Here is a 19,891-nt window from a genome sequence, read left to right as displayed (position 1 = left end):
CTCTATATTTTGAGCTCTGGGTGGTTCCTCCTGTGCCTTTGCTGTCTACTAGCAATCTTTATTATGCCTATATGTACCTAGTCACATAATTGCAAATGAAATTGATTCCTTCACATATGTTGGCTTAAGGATGTTCATTGTTTGTTGTCAAGGTCTAAAGATGGTCCTCAGTGTGGCTGATAATCCTTCAGAGCTTGGAAGATCTGTTGTAACTGAAGGCCTTGGTGAGGACTTCTACAGGAACACATGCCTTGAATGTTTACAGCTATCAAAACAGACTTTGAAATACTTTGATACTCTTCGATGTTCATGCTGGGTGATGACGTGGCCAAAAGATATCTGTGGCCAAAAATTTGTCAATTGTATCAATTCTGTGAATGCGGAGTAATGAGGGTGTGCATCTGGCTTTGGATCTGAAAAACATGTGGGTCTACAGGAGGATTGTTTGAATAATGGTTTGATTTGATCTGAACAAAGGCCTGCGCTGTTCAGACTGTTATCTTCCTTTCTCTTACCCAAAGGAAATGCTAATAAGTTATTGTTGTTAAAAACTGCTTGTAGAAGGACGCTTTCAATGGGTAGGATGCCTTAAAATCCCATCATGGAATCTCATTCACTTAGCTGTCTCTGCATGTAACACTGTGACGTAGAGCTTTCCTATGGTCAGAATTAAGGTTCCAGGTCTCTTTTTTCCCCCAGGTAGGTTGTGCTTTATATCTCCCATTTCTGGACAGTGCTTTTGCATTTTGAACTGCTTGTGTCATTTTGCTCCATATCCTTCATGAGGCCTCAAGAACATGAAGATAGAATCTTATGTTAAGAAAATGAAGCAGAAATTCAAACCGAATCCCTCATGGTTTCTCATGAAGTTCGTCTTGAGAAAGCATCCCATATTGAGTCCTTTATGTTCTCATTTTGGTATTCATCAGAGATGAGCAGGACACGTACTAGTGAAATTGATGAGAGACTTTGATTTGTTAAAATGATGTCCCTTGTTATCTAGTGCAGAGAAAGACTTTCGGACTTGCTTGCAGCTGTAGACCTTGGTAACTTCCAGGTGCTCTGGAGGTGAATTATGGTGCACACCATGAAGACTGCGGTGCCCTCCTGTGTTGAGTTTCAAGTGTCTGAATTAAAACCATGTTTGTGGGATGATGATGCAAGGGCTGCTTCCTTTGTTTAAAAATCATTGTTTAGGATGAATGTAAGCCAGTATTTGAAATGAATGGGGAGATGCTTGAGTTGGTGCCTGCTTTGGGCAGCTCTTCTACTAGGCTCTTGGGTGAGCATCATCATGACTGCTCTGTGAAAGAAGGATTGCTCTGCAGTTTCCTGGTGAGAGCTGCAGTGGAATAAGCTTGTGAAGGAGAAACTGAGTCCTGCAGTTCATATCTTAACATCTTGTAAGGGAATGGTGAGAGCTGCTTCCTTGTAAGATATGGATGAGGATATGAAGTATTGCTAGAACCTGTGAATGAGCCCCATGGTCACTGATGGAGTCATCTTTCAGAACAGTCAGAGTGCTCGGAAAATCCACTGTGTTTGTAGTTCCCAAGCTCGCTGTCTGTCTAAAGTTTGTACTAATTCATATGGCCTTATAGTATCTATGGTCATGAACCAAGCTTTGCTGGTTTACAGAGAGTCTTCCATTCCGTGCTTTCATTTGATATCTTTTGAGAGGAGATGCTATTACAGAAATAGGTACTGAGAGAGATACATACATACATACATACATATATATGTATGTATGTATTCATAAATATTGCCCTCAAGGGAGTTTTGTGCTTTCTGTTTTCAGAGCTGTGATGTTGTGGTGTGAATTCTGTCGCAGTTCTGGTGCTGCTGATAAACATTCCTCTCCAGAGTTGCTCTGCTTCAAAGCCTGTCTGAGCTTCTGCCTTGTCCCTTTTTAGTCATCTTCTGACCCATGAGCCACCAGCTTGGAAAGCTGCCTGATGTGTTGCATACGCTTCAGGCATCATCGTAGGTTCATCACAATTGCTTCTCTGTACAATTCTCAAAGCAGCACACTGGTAATGGAAGTGTCCCAGGGACTGCAGGCATGTGGGTGTATTTTCATTGTTCCTACATCTACTTCCTTACCTTTCTCACTAAGAGAAGCAGTTTTGAAGAGCAGATGGAGCAGGGCTGTGTTCAGCCTGTTACAGCAGGGAGCTCTGCTGGTCTCCCTGACTTGTAGAAGTGGGAGCTTGCACTGATACTGCTGTCATAGTGAGTGAAGCATGCTGTGCTCTCCCAGGATCTCAGCCACTCTGAGATATGACATGGAAGAGGAGCTCCTCAAAAACAGTGGTGTTCAAGGTGGATCAGATGCTTGCTTCCTACCCCAGCTTTTCTTTGGAGGTACTTTGTTACCGTTGCTGCTTATAGCTCATAGGAATATAAGAGCTGGGGGAAGACAATCCGCAGCACTCGGAGAAGCTCCGGGAAGATGTCGGATCATTCCTGTGCAATGTTTCTGTTCTTACCTGTGCTCACCTGTGCTCTGATGCGCAGCGTCTGCCCCGTAACGCGTTCCCCCTCCGCTCCGCTTCCACGGCAGGGCCGACCTGTTCGCTTCGCCTCTCCCGGTGCCCGGGGAGGAACCGCGCTGCCGCCTGGCGGGCAGCTGCCGTCGGTGCGGGGAGCGGAGCCTCGGACGGCTGCGGTATCAGCGCGGGGCCTCCGGGTGCCGCTGTTGGCCGCCGCCGCCGCCGCTTCCCGTCCCCCCGGCTGCTCTCTCTCCCGGCGCTGCTCACAACGGGCAGCAGAGACGCAGCGGCAGAGTCGGAGCCCGGATCGCAGCGTTCAGTCCGCATCAGAGCTCGGGGCGGGCGATTCCCGGCTGGAATCGCTGCGGGAGGAGGAAGGAGAGCGGCGAACGCAGCTCCCAATGGCGGGCGGGCAGCAGCGGAGCCGCTGGAGATGGGCAGAGGGGCTGCTGCCCGCTTTGCTGCTGTGCTGCTGCTGCTGCCGGGCGGCGCCGGAGCGGCTCCGCTACGCGATCCCCGAAGAGCTGAGCAGGGGTTCGCTGGTGGGGCCGCTGGCGCGGGACCTGGGGCTGAGCCCGGCCGAGCTGCCGGCGCGTCAGCTGCGGCTCAGCTCGGAGAAACGCTACTTCGCCGTGAACGAGCAGAATGGGAACCTGTATGTGAGCGAGAGGCTGGATCGGGAGGAGCTGTGCGGCGAGTCGGCGTCCTGCGCTGTCAGCTTCGAGGCGGTGGTGCAGAATCCGCTCAACGTCTTCCACGTCGAAGTGGCCATCCACGACGTTAACGACAACGCTCCGCGCTTCATGCGAGACAGCATCCAGCTGGAGATCAACGAGCTCACTCCTCCCGGTGCCCGTTTTACCGTTGGGGTCGCCGAAGATCCAGACGTGGGCTCGAACTCGCTGCAGGGTTATGAGCTGGAGGACAACGAGTACTTCGCGCTGGAGGTGAAGCAGAGTCAGGGCGGCAGCAAGATCGCGGAGCTGGTGCTGCGCCACGCTCTGGACCGGGAGCGCGAGCAAAGCCTGCGCCTGGTGCTGACGGCACTGGACGGCGGCGATCCTCCCCGGAGCGGCACCGCCCAGCTCCTCATCAACGTCACAGACGCCAACGATAACGCTCCCGTGTTCGCGCAGGAGCGTTACCGGGTGAGCCTGCGCGAGGACGCGCCGCCGGGCTCCGTGGTGCTGCACGTCTCGGCTTCCGACCGCGACGAAGGCACCAACGCCCGCATCACGTACGGCTTCGGAGAAATGTCAGCCAAAGTGCTGCAGAAGTTCGCGGTGAACTCCAAGAACGGAACGATGACACTGCTGGAAGCGCTGGATTTCGAGGACACGAGGGGCTACACGGTGCTGGTGGAGGCGAGGGACGGGGGTGGGCTGGTGACTCACTGCAATGTGGAGCTGGAGGTGTTGGACGTGAACGACAACGCGCCCGAGGTGACGCTGACGTCGGTGTCGAGCCCGGTGCCCGAGGATGCTCCCCCCGGCACCGTCGTAGCGCTGCTGAAAGTGCGAGACCGGGACTCCGGGGAGAACGGGCAGGTGCGGTGCGAGCTGTCGGGAGAGGCGCCGCTGCGGATCGTGGCATCGTCAGGCGGCTCCTACAAAGTGGTGACGGCCGGCGAGCTGGACCGGGAGCGGGCGTCCGAGCACCGGGTGACGGTGATCGCCACGGACCGGGGCAGCCCGGCGCTGTCGAGCCGCGCGGATCTGGTGCTGGAGGTGTCGGACGTGAACGACAACGCGCCGGTGTTCGAGGAGGCCGCCTACAGCGCCTACGTGCCCGAGAACAACGCGGCGGGAGAGCCGGTGCTGCGCGTGAGCGCGCGGGACGCGGACGCGGGCGCCAACGGGCGCGTGAGCTACGCGCTGGCGGGCGGCGGCGCGGACGCGGCGTTCGTGTCGGTGCGGGCGGAGACGGGCGAGCTGTACGCGCAGCGCTCGTTCGACTACGAGCGGTGCCGCGAGTTCGCCGTGGAGGTGCGGGCGCGGGACGGAGGGACGCCGGCGCGCAGCGCCACGGCCACGGTGCGCGTCTTCGTGCTGGACCGCAACGACAACGCGCCGCGGGTGCTGTGGCCGGCGGCGGGCGGGGCGGACGGCGGCGGCGCGGGGGCGGGTGCGGGAGCGGGCGCGGGGCCGTTCGAGGTGGTGCCGCGCTCGGCCGAGGCCGGCTACCTGGTGGCCAAGGTGGTGGCGGTGGACGCGGACGCGGGGCGCAACGCGTGGCTGTCGTACGAGCTGCTGCAGGCGCCGGAGCCGGCGCTGTTCCGCGTGGGGCTGCACAGCGGCGAGGTGCGCACGGCGCGGGCCGTGTCGGAGCGGGACGCGGCCAAGCAGCGGCTGGTGGCCGTGGTGAAGGACCACGGGCAGCCGGCGCTGTCAGCCACGGCCACGCTGCACGTGGTGCTGGCCGAGAGCGTGCAGGACGCACTGCCGGAGCTGAGCGAGAAGAACGCCGAGTCTGAGGTGGCTTCTGATCTAAACCTCATTCTCGTGGTAGCTCTCGCTTTGGTGTCTTTGCTATTCGTTTTCACGGTCATTTTAGTCGTGTTCTTTAAATGCCGACGGCCCAGGAGCCCCCCCATCTTTCTAACTTCCGATAAGGAACTCTACTCCAGCCTGGGCCCCAAAGCGCCCTTCAACTACTGCAGCAGCACGCTGCCCCTGCCTTATGCCTACGAGGTGTGCCTGGCCTCCGAGTCGGGCCAGAAGGACTTCACGTTTCTCAAACCAGGGGCAGCAGCGCTCTCTGACCTTTTGACGGGGGAAGCCGGTGCAGGTGGTCAGTCCGAGAAGGACCCTCCCGACCCTGACAGCTCGGTGCAGGTGAGCTGCTCCCCCGTGCCCCTCTGTGTGGGTTTCTGTGGTTTCATTCCTCCCTCACTCAAGCTGTCTTACTCTGTGTGTGAGTTTCTGCAAGTTGGGGTACTGGGGTGGAGTGATGGCACAAGGGTCCTGGGATCCAACTGGAATTCCCAGTGTAGGGGAGGGGACTGTCCTCTTCAGTGCCACATTTTAGTGCTCAACCACTTCAAATGGTGCTTTCAGGAGCTCCAAGGTTGTCTCTGTTGATAGCCTGGTGTCCTGTCATGGTGATGTAGATGTAATGTCTACAGGTCAGGCAGAATGTGGGAGTTGGAAGTGTTGCATCTTCAGTGCCCTTCTTGAGTAGGGACATAACTTGGCTGTACTCAGCTGATTACTACTGGGACAAGGCACTCTGAATTTAGCCGTTTCTCCTATGGGGAGAAACTCCTTATAAAATGTGGTGTGTGTGTTAGATCAATTGCTCAGTAAGAGCTTGGACTGGAGAGTATTAGGAAAGAGGCAGTGGCTGGAGGTAAAAAAAGATTTGGAGCTTATTTCAGAGTTAATAAGTGAAGCGGCTGAAGGCTATTTGAAGGTTTAGCCTCAAAACGGCTGTGGATTTTCTTCTTTTTGGATTATAAGTAAGAAGGAAAGGTAATTTGAATTTGCTTGTGTAATGGCTTGTGAAACAAGAGCTCTGCTTTCAGCACTGTGAGCCTGCAGACGTGTCCAGGTAGAGGCGTTCTGGAGCACGGAGAGGCAAAACCCTTCGGACTCCAGTGCGCTTTGCAGCTGCGGTGGGTAAAGCAGGACGTTTTCCTTGGGAATCGTAATGAATTCTGCTCCAGAATTCAATTCTTTTAAGATCATGTTGACTAACATTGGAATTTATTGACTTGAGGCGCATGCTTTTCTCACGTTCTGTGGGCTGGCGATAAGGATGTGCTGGCAGCGATACAATGACAATGATTCTTTGCAATGACTCGGTAGGAAACTCTGAGCCGATCTATTTGATGCTGTTGACGCCGCATACATTCCGTGCTCCTGGCTGCATCTCGGCTGTTAATAGGAGTGTGTGGGGTAAAAACAGGTACCCAGAGGCCATGAACCCGCCGGGTGTCGCGTTTCCCACGTTGGTGAGGGCGATTTGCAGCCCCGCTCACGTTAAGCTGCGGGATGGTAGATAATCGTCATCAGCTGCGGCTCTTCGGAATGAATTACTCGGGATCCGTGCAGTTTCCATCCATGAACGGGTGTGGGCGCTAATTTCAAGTCCGATCGTTCGTCGTTATCAGATATGGGAGGAGCCGTCGCAGCCCGATTTTCACAGGGCTCTTGGCACTCCCGTTTCAAGCTCCTTTTAGCGTCTTCTCATTCCACCGAGAAAACGTAGCAGTTTCACTGGTGACAGCGTTCCAAAACTGCAATAGTTTGAATCCATTTGCGAGTTACAAGCGTCAGAAAAAGCCTCTGTATAGGGAGGTGGTGTGATGACAGCAGGCAGGGAGCTCGGGAAGGGGGCTCACGGTGCTGGCGGCCGGGGGGCTCAGCATGGGACAGGGAAGGGCTGTTCCGAGTGCCGGCTCGGGGCGGGAGGTGACTGTGTCCGGGGGGGACCAGGCGGCGAGCTGGGAGGTGGCAAGGAGGGAAGGGGAGTGCACAGCTGAGAGTGCTACGGGTTGTCCCTCTGGGACAGTGGTGGCGATGGGGAGAGGGGCCGGGGCGATGCTCCTGGATTGTCACTTTGTCGGCGACGCTGCTTTGCTGGCATCCAGCGGTGAGCCGTCGGGACGCTGTGGGACAGTAGGAAAGGGGCGGATTGCTGGAATGACCGAGATCCGCAGGGTCCCGAGGGCTATCGCTACACACACACCTCGTCCCGCCCCTTCCACCGCCCCCTCTCGCTCTGCTGCCCTTCTCCAACGAGATACTCTTCTCTCAGGTGACACTTCCCTGTTTCCAATCTTCCCTTCTGGCCGCTTCCGCTCCATTAACTCGTATCACCGAACCTTCCCCGTGCGTGGGGACGGGATGAGCGCTCACTGAGCCGGGAGCCCCGCGGGGGCGGGCGGGCAGCAGCTCCCGGAGCCCTGCGCTCCGTGCAGTTATTGGCCGGGACTCTATGTGCCGCTGTCGGCCAATGCTGGAGCGGGAGATCGGGCGGCCCGGCCCCGCTCAGAGCCGGGATGAGGCACTGAGAGACTAAGAGAGAGCCGGGCAGTGAGTCAGAGCCGTGCCGCCGAGCGATGCCCGTCTCCCCGCCGCACGCCGCTTCCCGGAGCGCTGGGCAGCGGCATGAAGGGGCCAGCTGAGGATTTCTAGGGGGAAGAGGCGGGGAGCGATGAAAGGCGTCGCTGCGAGGAGCCGCGGGGTGACGCCGGGGCAGGTATTGAGCCTCTGCCTCCTGCTCGCCGCTTCCTCCGGGGCTTCCGCCGCCATTCGCTATGCCATCCCCGAGGAGGCGCGGAGAGGATCGGCCGTGGGCAACGTGGCAGCCGACCTGGCGCTGGACCCGGCTCGACTGTCGGGGCGGCGACCGCGGGTGGTGTCCGGCGGCAGCAAGAAGTACTTCGCGGTGGATCCGGCGAGCGGTTCGCTGCTGGTGAGCGAGCGGATAGACCGCGAGGAGCTGTGCGGAGCGCTCTCCCCCTGCACCCTCAGCTTTGAGATCGTGCTGGAGAAACCTCTGGAGCTGTACAGCGGCGCCGTGGAGATCCAGGACATCAATGACAACGACCCGGTTTTTCCCAGCGGCCAGGCGAGGCTGGAAATCAGCGAGTCGGTGGCGGCCGGGACGCGCTTCCCGCTAGAGAGCGCGCAAGATCCCGATGTGGGAATTAACTCTTTGCAGACCTACCAGCTCAGCGCCAACCCGCACTTCGTGCTGGACGTACAGACGAGGGTGGACGGCAGCAAGCATGCGGAACTGGTGCTAGAGAAGGAACTGGACAGGGAGGAACAACGAGAGCTGCACTTGGTCTTGACGGCGCTGGATGGAGGCAGCCCACCACGGTCAGCCCACATGCAGATCCACATTGACGTGGTGGACTCCAATGATAATGCTCCAGTCTTCAACCAGTCCACCTATAAGGCGAGTGTGAGGGAGAACACGCCCAGCGGCACCCTGGTCACCAAGGTCAGTGCCTATGACCTGGATGATGGGCCCAATGGAGACATCGTCTACTCCTTCAGCAGCCACACGCCAGCCAAGGTACGAGAGCTCTTTGCTCTGGACTCAGACACAGGGGAGCTGAGGGTCAAAGGCCAGCTGGACTATGAGGAAACGAAGCTGTATGAGATTTACTTACAGGCTAAAGATAAAGGTGCCGTTCCTGGTGTTGCCAACTGCAAAGTGCTGGTTGAAGTCGTGGATGTGAATGATAATGCTCCAGAGGTGACGGTGACTTCGGTGTACAGCCCTGTGCCTGAGGATGCAGCCCCGGGGACTGTTGTAGCTCTGCTGAGTGTAACAGACTTGGACTCTCGAGACAACGGTCTGGTGAACTGTTTTATTCCCCCTGGGATCCCATTCACGCTCAGTTCCTCCCTCAAAAATTATTACACATTGAAAACTAAAGCAGCTCTGGACCGGGAAGAGGCATCAGAGTACAACATCACCGTCACAGCCAGGGACTCGGGTTCGCCGCCCTTGTCTGCAGTAAAGCACATCCTGGTGCAGGTGTCAGACGTCAACGACAATGCACCCAAGTCTTCCCAGGACTCCTATGATGTGTACGTGCTGGAGAACAACGTGCCAGGCATCTCTATTCTTAACGTGAGCGCCACAGACCCAGACCTGGGGCGCAACGGCCATCTCTCCTATTCCCTCCTGCAGGGTGACAACACCGTGGGTCACCTCTTCTCCATCAACCGGGAGAGTGGTGCCCTCCATCTGCTGACCTCCCTGGACCATGAGGACCGGATGGAGTTCAGCATGATGGTGCAGGTTCAGGACGGTGGCTCTCCGCCTCTTGCCACCAACCTGTCGGTCAATGTGTTTGTCACTGACCTCAATGACAATGCCCCCACTGTGCTGTACCCCCTCCCCAACTCCACATCCTCCTATACCGACGTGGTGGCACCGGGCACTCCTGCGGGTCACGTGGTCACCAAGGTGGTGGCGGTGGATGCGGATGCGGGATACAACGCCTGGATCTCCTACACCCTGTTGCAGGCCACTGACCCCACTCTCTTCTCAGTCGGGCTGCACAGTGGGGAGATCATCACAGCCCGTCAGCTCCGGGAGGACGAGGCTCCTCAGCACACCTTGGTCATCCTGCTGAAGGACCACGGGGAGCCCACGCTGTCAGCCAGTGCCACCGTCTCCATCTCTGTAGCCGAGAGGGTCAAGGAGGCCCTCACCGACCTCACTGACGTGACACCCCAACATGACCCCAAGAGGCATATGACTTTCTATCTCATCTTGGCTGTCATTTTGGTCTCGGCCGCTTTCTTCATCACCATAGTGTCGGTGGGCATCTTCAAGTGCTACAAGTGGAGGCAGTCAAAGGAGCTGTTCAACAGCTCCAGGAGCACCCTGTACAGGACACCAGGGCCCTTCCACCACGTTGATGCCGTGCGGGGTGGTTTCACACCACCCAACTTCTACCATCAGGTCTATCTCACCACGGACTCTCGGCAGAGTGATCTCCTGTGTAAAAAACCCATCACATCCAGCCCCCTGGGGAGCCGCCAGAACACCATGAGGAGTGGTGAGCCAGGACTGTACCACCAAATGGTGGGCACCGCCAGCCGGCTCCCCGCACCCACTGAGGTAACGTAGCCCTTCCTTGGCATGTCCCAGTGCCAAGCTGATCCGTGGCTTCTTTGTGCCATGTGCCTATGGCAGCAGATTGTGGCTGGGGGAAATATCCAGTTGTTCCATGTTGTTAAAGAGCAGTTGGTTTCTTCGAAGTCAAATGAGCCATCCCATGCGCCGATGACATTTGCACTGTGGTGAGCAGGGTCGGGTTAGTCTGTTTACTCCCAGTAGTGAACTTGTGTCTTTTGGATGCAGTTTTGGGTACGCCTTGCATGGCTAAGCCAGTGGAGGCTGAGGTCAGCTGGCAACCACTTATAAATCCTTAGTAAGAACTCTGCTGCTTGTGGGGTTTCCTTACCTTTGCAAAACAAAAAACAAGTGCTTGCAGGTGCAGGTTGGGGCTGTGATCCCTCTGCAGTGTGTCCCAGTATGGGACAGGTGAGGTGGGCTGGGAGCCATCGGCTGCTGGTGGGGCAGCAGTGCATTGCATCCTACCGTAGCACATGTAGCTGAAGGGCAATTCTGGTCCTGGCCTGTGGCTGTAGAACCGTCTCTTCTCTCCTTGTCTTGCTTGGTGTTTGATTCCTGATGGCTCCGGTTTTATTCCCTTTTAAGTTCTGTGAGGATGCTCATCTCAGGGCAGTTTGGTGGGGTCACAGACTGTCACTGCTGCTCTCAGGGTTCCTTTGAGCCGAGTGCCGGATGCTGAGCCCACCACCCATGTATTTCATTACCACCCCTATCACAAACCCTACAGGTTCTGTAATGTGCTGTCTCACGGTGCTGTCTAACATCCTGGCTAAAAAAACTGCAGGCAGGAAAATGTTTGCGCATGCCAGGCTGCTCCTGTGCTTCATCCCTGCTGGGAATTGTGCAGCATAATTTGCAAGCTTTCAATTATTGGAACACTGCAGTCCTCGGGGGTGAGGCTGGGTGGTGGATCCAGCAGGAGGGGGAGATCTGGTGTGTTTCCAAGGTGTTTGGTGCTGGTTTTGTGTCCCCTCTGAGAGGTGTGAATGGGATCGGCTGGTTGCTTGGGGCGGATGGGAGTGTGATGCAGCGGAAGCCGTGCACTGGCACAGGGCTCTGTGTGCAGCTTCTCACTGCAGCTGAATCACAGGCAGAAGCAGAAACCTCCCAGAGCTATTTTATGCCATTTCTTTTTTTTTTTTTTTTTCTCCTGTCTCTCATCACTTCTCATACTCAGCATTTCTCATCTGCAGCCGGCAGGAACGGCTGTGGCAGCTGCTGGAGCAAGTGTTTCTCTGCCTTTGTGCAGGTTGTGTTACAGCTGGGGACAGAAATGTCCCCCCAGAGAAGGCTGGCAGGAAACCTTGTTGAGGGGGGCAGGGGGAGATGGGCAGTGAGTGGGTTGAAGCTGGGGGTGGGAGGTGATGGAAGCAGGCAGGTAATATGCCTGAGCTCTCCATGTCCTTCCTCAGCCCCCCAGGGCTGTATGAAACCAGCAGTGCGTGGTGAATTTTCAGTCTTTGTGGTGAAAGGGCTCAGTGCTGCAGACTATGTCAAGCCCACAGAGGCTTTACATCTGCATCAGCCTGATGCAGGGGGGGATGGTGCTGCTGGTGGTCACTGCCAAGCTGCGTGATGGCTTTGTTTGTGCAGGTCATGTCTCGTACCATCCCGGGTCCCTGCCCCACTGTGACCACTCAGTGCCCCCATCCCAGACCCTGGCAGATCCCCCATGCCAGATGCTGGCTGCTTGCTCCCACCGCCTGAACATCTATAAGCAAATTGTCTCGTAAGGGGGGGCTTCACCGGACCCGTTCCTGTAGGGGCAGGGCCCCGTGTGATACTGTCTGTCCCCTTGTGATTGTGCTGCCGTATATCGCAGTGTCCGGGTCACGGCGAGTGGTACCGTCGGGAGCCCCCAGGGCACAGTAAGACCCACCGGGCTGCAGCCCGGGAATCCGCGCGTCCGGCGTTTTCCTGTCCTGGCCCTTTAAGAGAGACCCCCCCCCCCCACTCGGAGCGGGCAGTAGGCGGGACGTGGGCGGAGCTCTGCACCAATCAGGAGCCGGGAGAGCTCAGTCTCTGATTGATTGGCAGCAGAGCGGTGCCGGCCGTGGCACTGGAAATGGGCCGGGAGGGGCTGAGGAGGGGACGGGGGCAGGGACCGAGACCGGGACCGAGACGAGACGTGCTTGCTTTGACGGCGGCAGTTCCGGGCACTGTCTCCATTCTTTCCCATGTCCCTGAGGTCCACGGGGTGTCCGGACGGAGGGGACCGGCAAGGCCGAAACTGACACCCCCCCCCTCCCCCGTCCCCAAAACCAGGGCCTGGGGACACATAGGGAGCTCTGTGTGCCCCGAGTGCACCCCCCAGCAGAAGCTGAGGCTGCTGCAACGTGTGCGTGTCCTGGGCATCCTGCCCTGTGTAATGCCTGATGCTGTGGTCCTGTTCTGACCTGTGGGTTCATGGCTGGCACACCCCTGGGTGCTGCTGAGCTTCACCTGCGCCAGGTGGGGGTGGCCATGGCAAACAGTTGGCTGCTGGCTTTGGTGGTCTAGGAAGCCCTCCCAAAGGCACCCACGGGGTTGGCAGCTCTTCGTGTGGGCCTTCCAGGCTGGTGGCAGCCCCACGGGGTTGGTCCCGGTGTCCGGGCATCAGATGGGCACAGCATTAACTAAGGGAGGAGATAGGGGATGGGAGGGCAGCCCTGCTACCTTGGTCCTCAAACAAGCACTTTTTCATAAGGCATAAAAAGCCCTTTGGCCCGTGCTCATTACAGCTGCCCTTTGTGTGCGGGTGCGATGTGAAGCCACCATTGTGGGAACCGGAGTGAACAGGGAGGGTTTGTACCTCGCCGGCTTCCAGGACGTGCAGTTTCCCAGAGAACGGGAAGCGAGCTGCGGGAGCAAGTGAGTCAGGCTGGGCCCGGGGGTGGTGGGCCCCCACTTCCCGCAGCCCCCCATTGGGTGCGCGGGGACAGAGCTGTCGGCCAATTGGGTGCTGATCTGAAGCGGGGGATCTGCTCTCCCCCCACCCCCCCCCGCGCTGGGGCTGTGATTCAGCTCCCCTCCCCCAGCCCACCCCCTCCGCTCGGATGCTGGCAGCCGAGCTGCAGCCTCCTACAGCCCCGGAGCTGCTTCCCGAGCTGGGGAACAGAGAGCCGGGGATTTTTAGCGGCTCCTCAAGGCCGGCTGCGTCCCGGGTCCGGTCCTGGGCCAAATACGTGCGGACATGGAGAGCGTCAGCCTCCAGCGACCCGCCTGGAAATGGCAAGTACTGAGTTTGTTTTCGCTCTGCGGCTGGGGCTGGGTCTCCGGGCAGATCCGCTACTCGGTGCTCGAGGAGTCGGAGGTGGGGACCGCGGTGGGGAACGTGGCCCAGGACCTGGGCTTGAAGGTGGAGCATCTGTCGGGCCGCAGGCTGCGCCTGGGCTCGGAGGAGAGCCGGCAACACTTCGCCGTGCGCCTGGACAGCGGTGTCCTGGTGGTGAGCGAGCGGCTGGACCGGGAGCGCCTGTGCGGAGCCGCTGCCAGCTGCGTGCTGTCAGTGCAGGTGGTGGCGGAGAACCCCCTGCAGCTCTTCCGCCTCGAAGTGGAGATCCTGGATCTGAACGACAACTCCCCCAGCTTCCCCACCGCCCGTTGCAGTCTGCGCATCGCAGAGTCCGCCGCCGTGGGCACGCGCTTCCCCTTGGAGAGCGCACAGGACCCCGATGTGGGCACCAACGCCGTGGGCTCCTACCGGCTGAACCCCAACTCTCACTTCTCCCTGGACGTCAAACAGCTGCAGGATGGCAAACTCTTCCCGGAGCTGGTGCTGGAGCGTGCGTTGGACCGGGAAGAGCGGCCAGAACTGCAGCTGGTGCTGACAGCTGTGGATGGGGGCAGCCCGGCCCGCTCGGGCACAGCGCAGATAATGGTGCAGGTGCTGGACATCAATGACAACGCACCCACCTTTGACCGTGCCACGTACAAGGTGCAAATCCCAGAAAACACACCTGTGGGAGCTCTGCTCCTCCAGCTCAACGCCTCAGATCCCGATGAGGGCCCCAATGGGGAGACGCAGTACTCCTTTGGGGTGCACACCTCTGAGGCCGTCCAGCGACTCTTTGCGTTGGATCCCCACAGTGGGGAGGTGCGGGTGAGCGGGGAGCTGGACTTCGAGGAATCACCTTTCTATGAGATCCATGTGCGGGCCCGAGACAGGGGTATGCCTGAGATGGAGGGGCACTGTGTGCTGCAGGTGGAGGTGGAGGATGCCAATGACAACCCACCAGAGGTTCTGCTCACCTCCCTGCTGAACCCAGTGCCCGAGGACACCCCACCAGAGACTGTCGTGGGGCTTTTCAATGTACGGGACCGAGACTCAGGGGCCAATGGGGATGTGAGCTTGGAAATCTCCCCCAATGTGCCGTTTGCTGTCAGGTCCTTGCAGAACCACTTCTCACTGGTCACTCGGCAGAGCCTGGATCGAGAGACCACCTCGCAGTACATGGTGCAGCTGATTGCCCAGGATGGAGGGTCTCCTGCTCTAACCACGAGCCTCACACTGCTCCTTAATATATCCGATGTGAATGACAATGCCCCACATTTCCTGCAGCCCTCCTATGATGCTTTCCTCCCAGAGAACAGCCCTCCAGGCTCTTTGCTCTGCACCGTCTCTGCTTCAGACCCCGATGATGGAGACAATTCCCATCTTGTTTACTCCATAGAGGGCCATGTGCAGGGTGCTCCTGCTTCTTCCTACGTCCACATCAACCCCAACAATGGCAACCTCTATGCTCAGCGCACCTTTGACTTTGAGCTGCTGCAGGTGGTACCGGTCTCAGTGGCTGTGCGGGACTCAGGGTCTCCCCCACTCCACGCCAATGTCACTGTCTACATTTATGTGCTGGATCAAAACGACCACCCCCCCACCATCCTGCACCCTGCTGCTGACGATGATGTCCACACACCGGAGAGGGTCCCGCTGTCTGCCCCACCTGGCTACCTGGTGACCAAGGTAACAGCAGTGGATGCTGATGCTGGGTACAACGCCTGGCTGTCGTACCACCTGCTGCCTGAGTCCACCGAGCCCTCCTTGTTCCATGTGTCACAGTACACCGGGGAGGTGCGGACAGCGCGTGTCCTGCGGGACACGGACGTGGCAGAGCAGCAGCTTCTCATTCTGGTGGCAGACAACGGCGACCCACCGCTCTCCACCACCGTCACCATCAGCGTGGCACTGGAGGAGGAGTCCTTGGAGGAGAGCTACAAGCCCCGGGATTTCCTGGCTGGTACCAAAGAGAAGCCGGACCTGACCCTGTACCTGATCATCGCACTGGCAGCCGTCAGCACCGTGGCACTTGCTACCGTCACCCTCCTTGCTGCCTGGTGCCTGCGGCGCCGAGGTCGTGCCGCCGCTTCTCCCCGCTGCTGCTGGGCTGCCGAGTCACCGTCCCGGGACTTCTTCAATCATTCCAGCCCCAAGCTGCAGCTCTGCTCCGACGGCACCCTCAAGTACATGGAGGTCACCCTGCAGCCCACCGACTCGCAGTCCCAGTGCTACAGCACCTGCTTCTCTCCCGACTCCGAACGCAGCGACTTCACCTTCCTGCGTCCCTGCCCGCGTCCCGGCACCCTCCCGAGGGAACCCGGGGCTTTCCTGTCCGCCGCCGGTACCCTGCGGGATGCCGGCCAGGTGAGCGCCGGGGGAAGGCGGGGCCGGGATGGGGCCGCACGGCGCCGACCCCCGGCTCCTCCCCAGCGGGGCGATGCGGGGCGGGGGGGAGCCGCCTTTGTCCTCCGTGCCCGACGTGGGGGGCTCGGGGTGGGTGGGTTGTGTTGGGGGGGGGCTGCGCGGGGCCACCGTCGCTCGGAGCAGCGCGGCAGGTTCGCGCCGCGCCGCAACCATTGAGCGCCGCGATTGGTGCCGGTGTTGCTGTCCTGAGAAGGAGAGAAGAGATTGGATGAGCGGAGCAGCACACGGAGCCAATGGAGGGGCGGCTGCGCCGCGCCCCCCCCGTCGAGCCGCGGCCGCCCCAAACAATGAATGGGAGCGGTGAGCGCTGAGCGCGGCCCCGCAGCGCGGGCGGCCTCCTCCGAGGGCATCGCTCCCCGGGCGCCGGCAAGGATGCTGAGGGCAGGAAAGGCGGGCTGGTCCCTGGGGCTGCCGCGTGTCTTCTCCTTCTGCTTGTTCCTGCACAGCTCCTCTGCCCAGATTCGCTACAGCATCCCCGAGGAGCTCACCCGGGGTGCCTTCGTGGGCAATATCGCGAAGGATCTGGGCACCGATGTGGGGAAACTGGCGGCGGCCAATCTGCAGGTACTGTCCGATTCGGATTCCCAGTACTTCTCCGTCAATGTGAACACCGGGGTGATAATGGTGAGCGAGCGGATAGACCGGGAGCAGCTCTGCGGGCAGAACCCCCGCTGCTTCCTCCACCTGAAACTTGCCATCGAGAACCCAGTGGAGTTTTACCGCATCGAGGTGGAGATCCTGGATATCAACGATAACTCCCCAGAGTTCCCCAGCGATGAGGTGTCTTTGCGCATCTATGAGCTGGCATCCCTGGGCGCCCGCTTCCCCATCCAGCCTGCCCAGGACCCCGATGTGGGCACCAACACCCTGCAGACCTACCACCTGAGTGCCAACGAGAACTTCAACCTCAATGTGAAGGCACGCACGGATGGTGGGAAGTTCCCTGAGCTGGTGCTGGAGAGGGCCCTGGACCGAGAACACAGAGCCTTCCACCACCTCGTCCTGACCGCTGAGGACGGGGGCTCTCCCCCCAAGTCCAGTAAGATGCACATCACTATTCAGGTTCTTGATGCCAATGACAACCACCCAGTCTTTGACAGACCATCTTATGGAGCTCGCTTGGTGGAGAACTCACCACTTGGCACCCTTGTAGTGAAGCTAAATGCCACCGATGTGGATGAAGGGCCCAACGGGGACATCCGCTACTCCCTCAGCAGCCACAACTCGGACGCCTTACGCCAGATCTTTGCCATCGATGAACAAACCGGAGAGATCCGTGTCCAGGGCAACTTGGACTTTGAGGAGGCAACAGTGTACGAGATTGAAGTGGAGGCCAAGGACATGGGGTCACCCACAATGGAGGAGCACTGCAGTGTGGTGGTGGAGATCACTGATGTGAATGACAATGCTCCCGAGGTCATTCTGACCTCCTTCTCCAGCTCCCTGAGTGAGGACGCGCTCCCAGGCACGGTGGTGGCTGTCATACACGTCAAAGACAAGGATTCTGGGGACCAAGGCAAGGTCCAATGTCATGTGTCTCCAGACCTTCCTTTCCAGCTGCGCAAGGACTACGAGCACCAGTACTCGCTGCTCACCAGAACCCGCTTGGATCGGGAGCACGTTGCCTACTACAATGTCACCATCTCGGCCTCAGATCTGGGCAGCCCTCCACTCTCCCGCCACACCATCCTGCCCATCACCCTGGTGGATGTCAATGACAACGCACCCCAGTTCGAGCAAGCATCTTATGAGGTGCTGGTGGCAGAAAACAACCCGGTGGGCAGCGTGTTGGTTACTGTCTCTGCTGTTGACCCAGACTCGGAGCAGAACTCCCGCCTCTCCTACTCCATCCTGCAAGCTGGTGGGACAGAGCCTGGACTGGATCCGACTCGCTACCTCTCCATACACCCCACAACTGGACAGATCTCCGCCAAACTCCCCTTTGACTATGAGCAAACCACCTATCTCCAGTTCCATGTAGAGGTCTCTGATGGTGGCTCCCCAGCCCTGAGGAACAGGACGCTGGTCCACGTGTTTATTGCAGACCAAAATGACAATGCGCCGCGGGTGCATTTTCCCAGGGTTGGGGAGGATTCTACCACCCAGTTGCGCATCTCCCCCTCCACTGCCCCTCTTGCTCTCATCACCAAGGTGGTGGCAATAGATGCAGACTCAGGGCGCAACGCCTGGCTCTCCTACCACCTCATGGAAGCCACTGAGCCGGGGCTTTTCAGCGTGGCCCTACGCTCCGGGGAGATCCGCACCACCCGGGCCCTGCAGGAGACGGATGCTTCTGCACATGAACTGGTGGTGGTGGTGCGGGATGCCGGGGAGCCACCACTTTCCACAGCCGTCACGCTGGTCGTGTTGGTGGAGGAGAGGGGCCCCGAGGCCCTGCTAGGCTCCGAGGCTCAGGCTGCAGACGGTGGGGGCTTGCCCACTATCACCATTTATCTGATTGCTTCACTGGTGCTCATCTCCAGTGTCTCGCTGGTGGGACTGGCAGTGCTGGGTGTCCGGTGCATACGGCGGGGCTCGGCACCTGCTGTCCAGGGCTGCACTGTGAAGAGCGTGGACACACTTCAGCTCCCACCCAGCCACATCTTTGGGCACTTGCACTATGAGCCCAAGCAAGGGGATACGGTGATGGGCGTCCAGGTGACAGCCACGGCTCCCCCAGCCCCGCGCTACCGCTCCTGCTTTTCACCTGTCTCTGACATCAGCGAATTCATGTTTGTGAAACCCTCCGTGGGCACAGCCGGTGTGAAACCGTCGGCGCCCAGTGAGGTGAGCTCGGGAGCGGGCGGTCCCGGCCCCCCGGCCGCCATCGGGGGTGGGGGGGGGAGCTGCCGGCCGGAGCCCACCCTTCGCTGCCGGGAGTCCCCAGTTCCCGGTGTCGGGGATCCCCGGCGCCCCCCCGGCGCTGCGGGGGAGGAGTGGCGGCTGCGGGAGGAGGGGGGGCTGCGCCGTGCGTATTTTGAGGAAGGCGGTGGAGGAGGGAGAGAGGAAGGAGGTGGAGGAGGAGGAGGGTTAGGAGGAGGGGGAGGAGGAGGGGGCTGTTGAGAGACGTAGAATTGTCACTCGGTGCATCCCCTGCGCTCGCCGACTTTGTGCGCTTTCGGTGTGCCGAAGAGCCGCTCGGCCGGGCTGCGACCGCCCCCCCCGTCCCTTCCCTTCCTCCCTCCCTCCCTCCCTTCATTCTTCCCTCCCGGTCCCGTTCCTGTGGCTCCGGCGGCAGCTTCGTCCCGGCGCGGCGCACTCGGATCGGGGCGCGGTGCTCTCCGGTGCGGCGGCGGCTCCGGGGCGGGCGGCGGGGGGGAGCCTGCTGGGAGCCGCTTCCTCTCCGCTCGCACAGCCGGCTCGGCATGCTGAGGGACCAGGCTACGCCGTGGCAGCTCTCGCTGCTGCTCGCAGCCCTCTCCAGCCTGCAGCTGCCCGGCAGCGCCCAGCTCCGTTACTCCGTGACCGAGGATCGGGAGCCGGGCACTCCGGTGGGCGACGTAGCCAAGGATTTGGGGGTGGAGGTGCGGAGCCTGGCAGCCCGAAACCTGCGCCTGGTGAGTGAGTCTGAGCAGCAGCACTTCCAGGTGGACCTGGCTGCAGGTGTGCTGCTCCTCGACAGGAGGCTGGACCGTGAGGCTCTGTGCGGGCAGAGCCCTGCCTGCTCTCTGCACCTCCAGCTCGTCATGGAGAACCCCCTCCAGCTCCACCGCATCGAGGTGGATGTTCTCGACGTGAACGACAACGCGCCACAGTTCCCCAAGCCAGAGGTGGTCTTGGAGATCACAGAGGTGGCCAACCCCGGGACTCGGCTGCAACTGGAGGTGGCAGAAGACCCAGATATGGGCTCCAACTCCATCTCCACCTATGAACTCAGCCCCAGTGAGCATTTTGGCCTGAGTATCAACGTGAGAGGAGATGGGGTCAAAATGCCAGAGATGGTACTCAAAAAAGCGCTGGATAGAGAGAAATTGGCTGTTCATCACCTAACCCTGACAGCACTGGATGGAGGAAATCCGGTAAAATCTGGCACTGCCAAGGTCACCATCCATGTCCTGGATGCAAACGACAACCCTCCTGTTTGTGACCCACCTGTATCCAAGGTGTATCT

General features: G+C 59.3%; 1 protein-coding gene across 7 annotated transcripts in view; it reads left to right on the top strand.

Annotated features, from left to right (window-relative positions):
- LOC107320284 (protocadherin gamma-C5) overlaps positions 1-19,891 on the top strand; it is a 77,359-nt gene that overhangs the window by 39,930 nt on the left and 17,538 nt on the right. Inside the window, exon 1 of one of the 7 annotated variants that reach the window (XM_085518972.1) lies at positions 2,739-5,326. The exons of 3 other annotated variants lie outside the window; for them this stretch is intronic. In XM_085518972.1, coding sequence (XP_085375098.1) covers positions 2,894-5,326 — 2,433 coding nt within the window. In that variant the 5' untranslated portion in view covers positions 2,739-2,893. Of the gene's footprint in view, positions 1-2,738; positions 5,327-7,512; positions 10,083-12,903; positions 15,721-16,062; positions 18,568-19,891 lie in introns of those variants that run through there. 3 more of the 7 variants (XM_085518978.1, XM_085518977.1, XM_085518974.1) reach the window with 3 other exon arrangements.

Source organism: Coturnix japonica, chromosome 18, assembly GCF_054131305.1.
Source record: "Coturnix japonica strain WE chromosome 18, WE-NBRP24, whole genome shotgun sequence".
NCBI classification, from domain to species: domain Eukaryota; kingdom Metazoa; phylum Chordata; class Aves; order Galliformes; family Phasianidae; genus Coturnix; species Coturnix japonica.
Note: the sequence above shows the minus strand (reverse complement) of the source record. Positions and strands in the feature narration are given on the sequence as shown.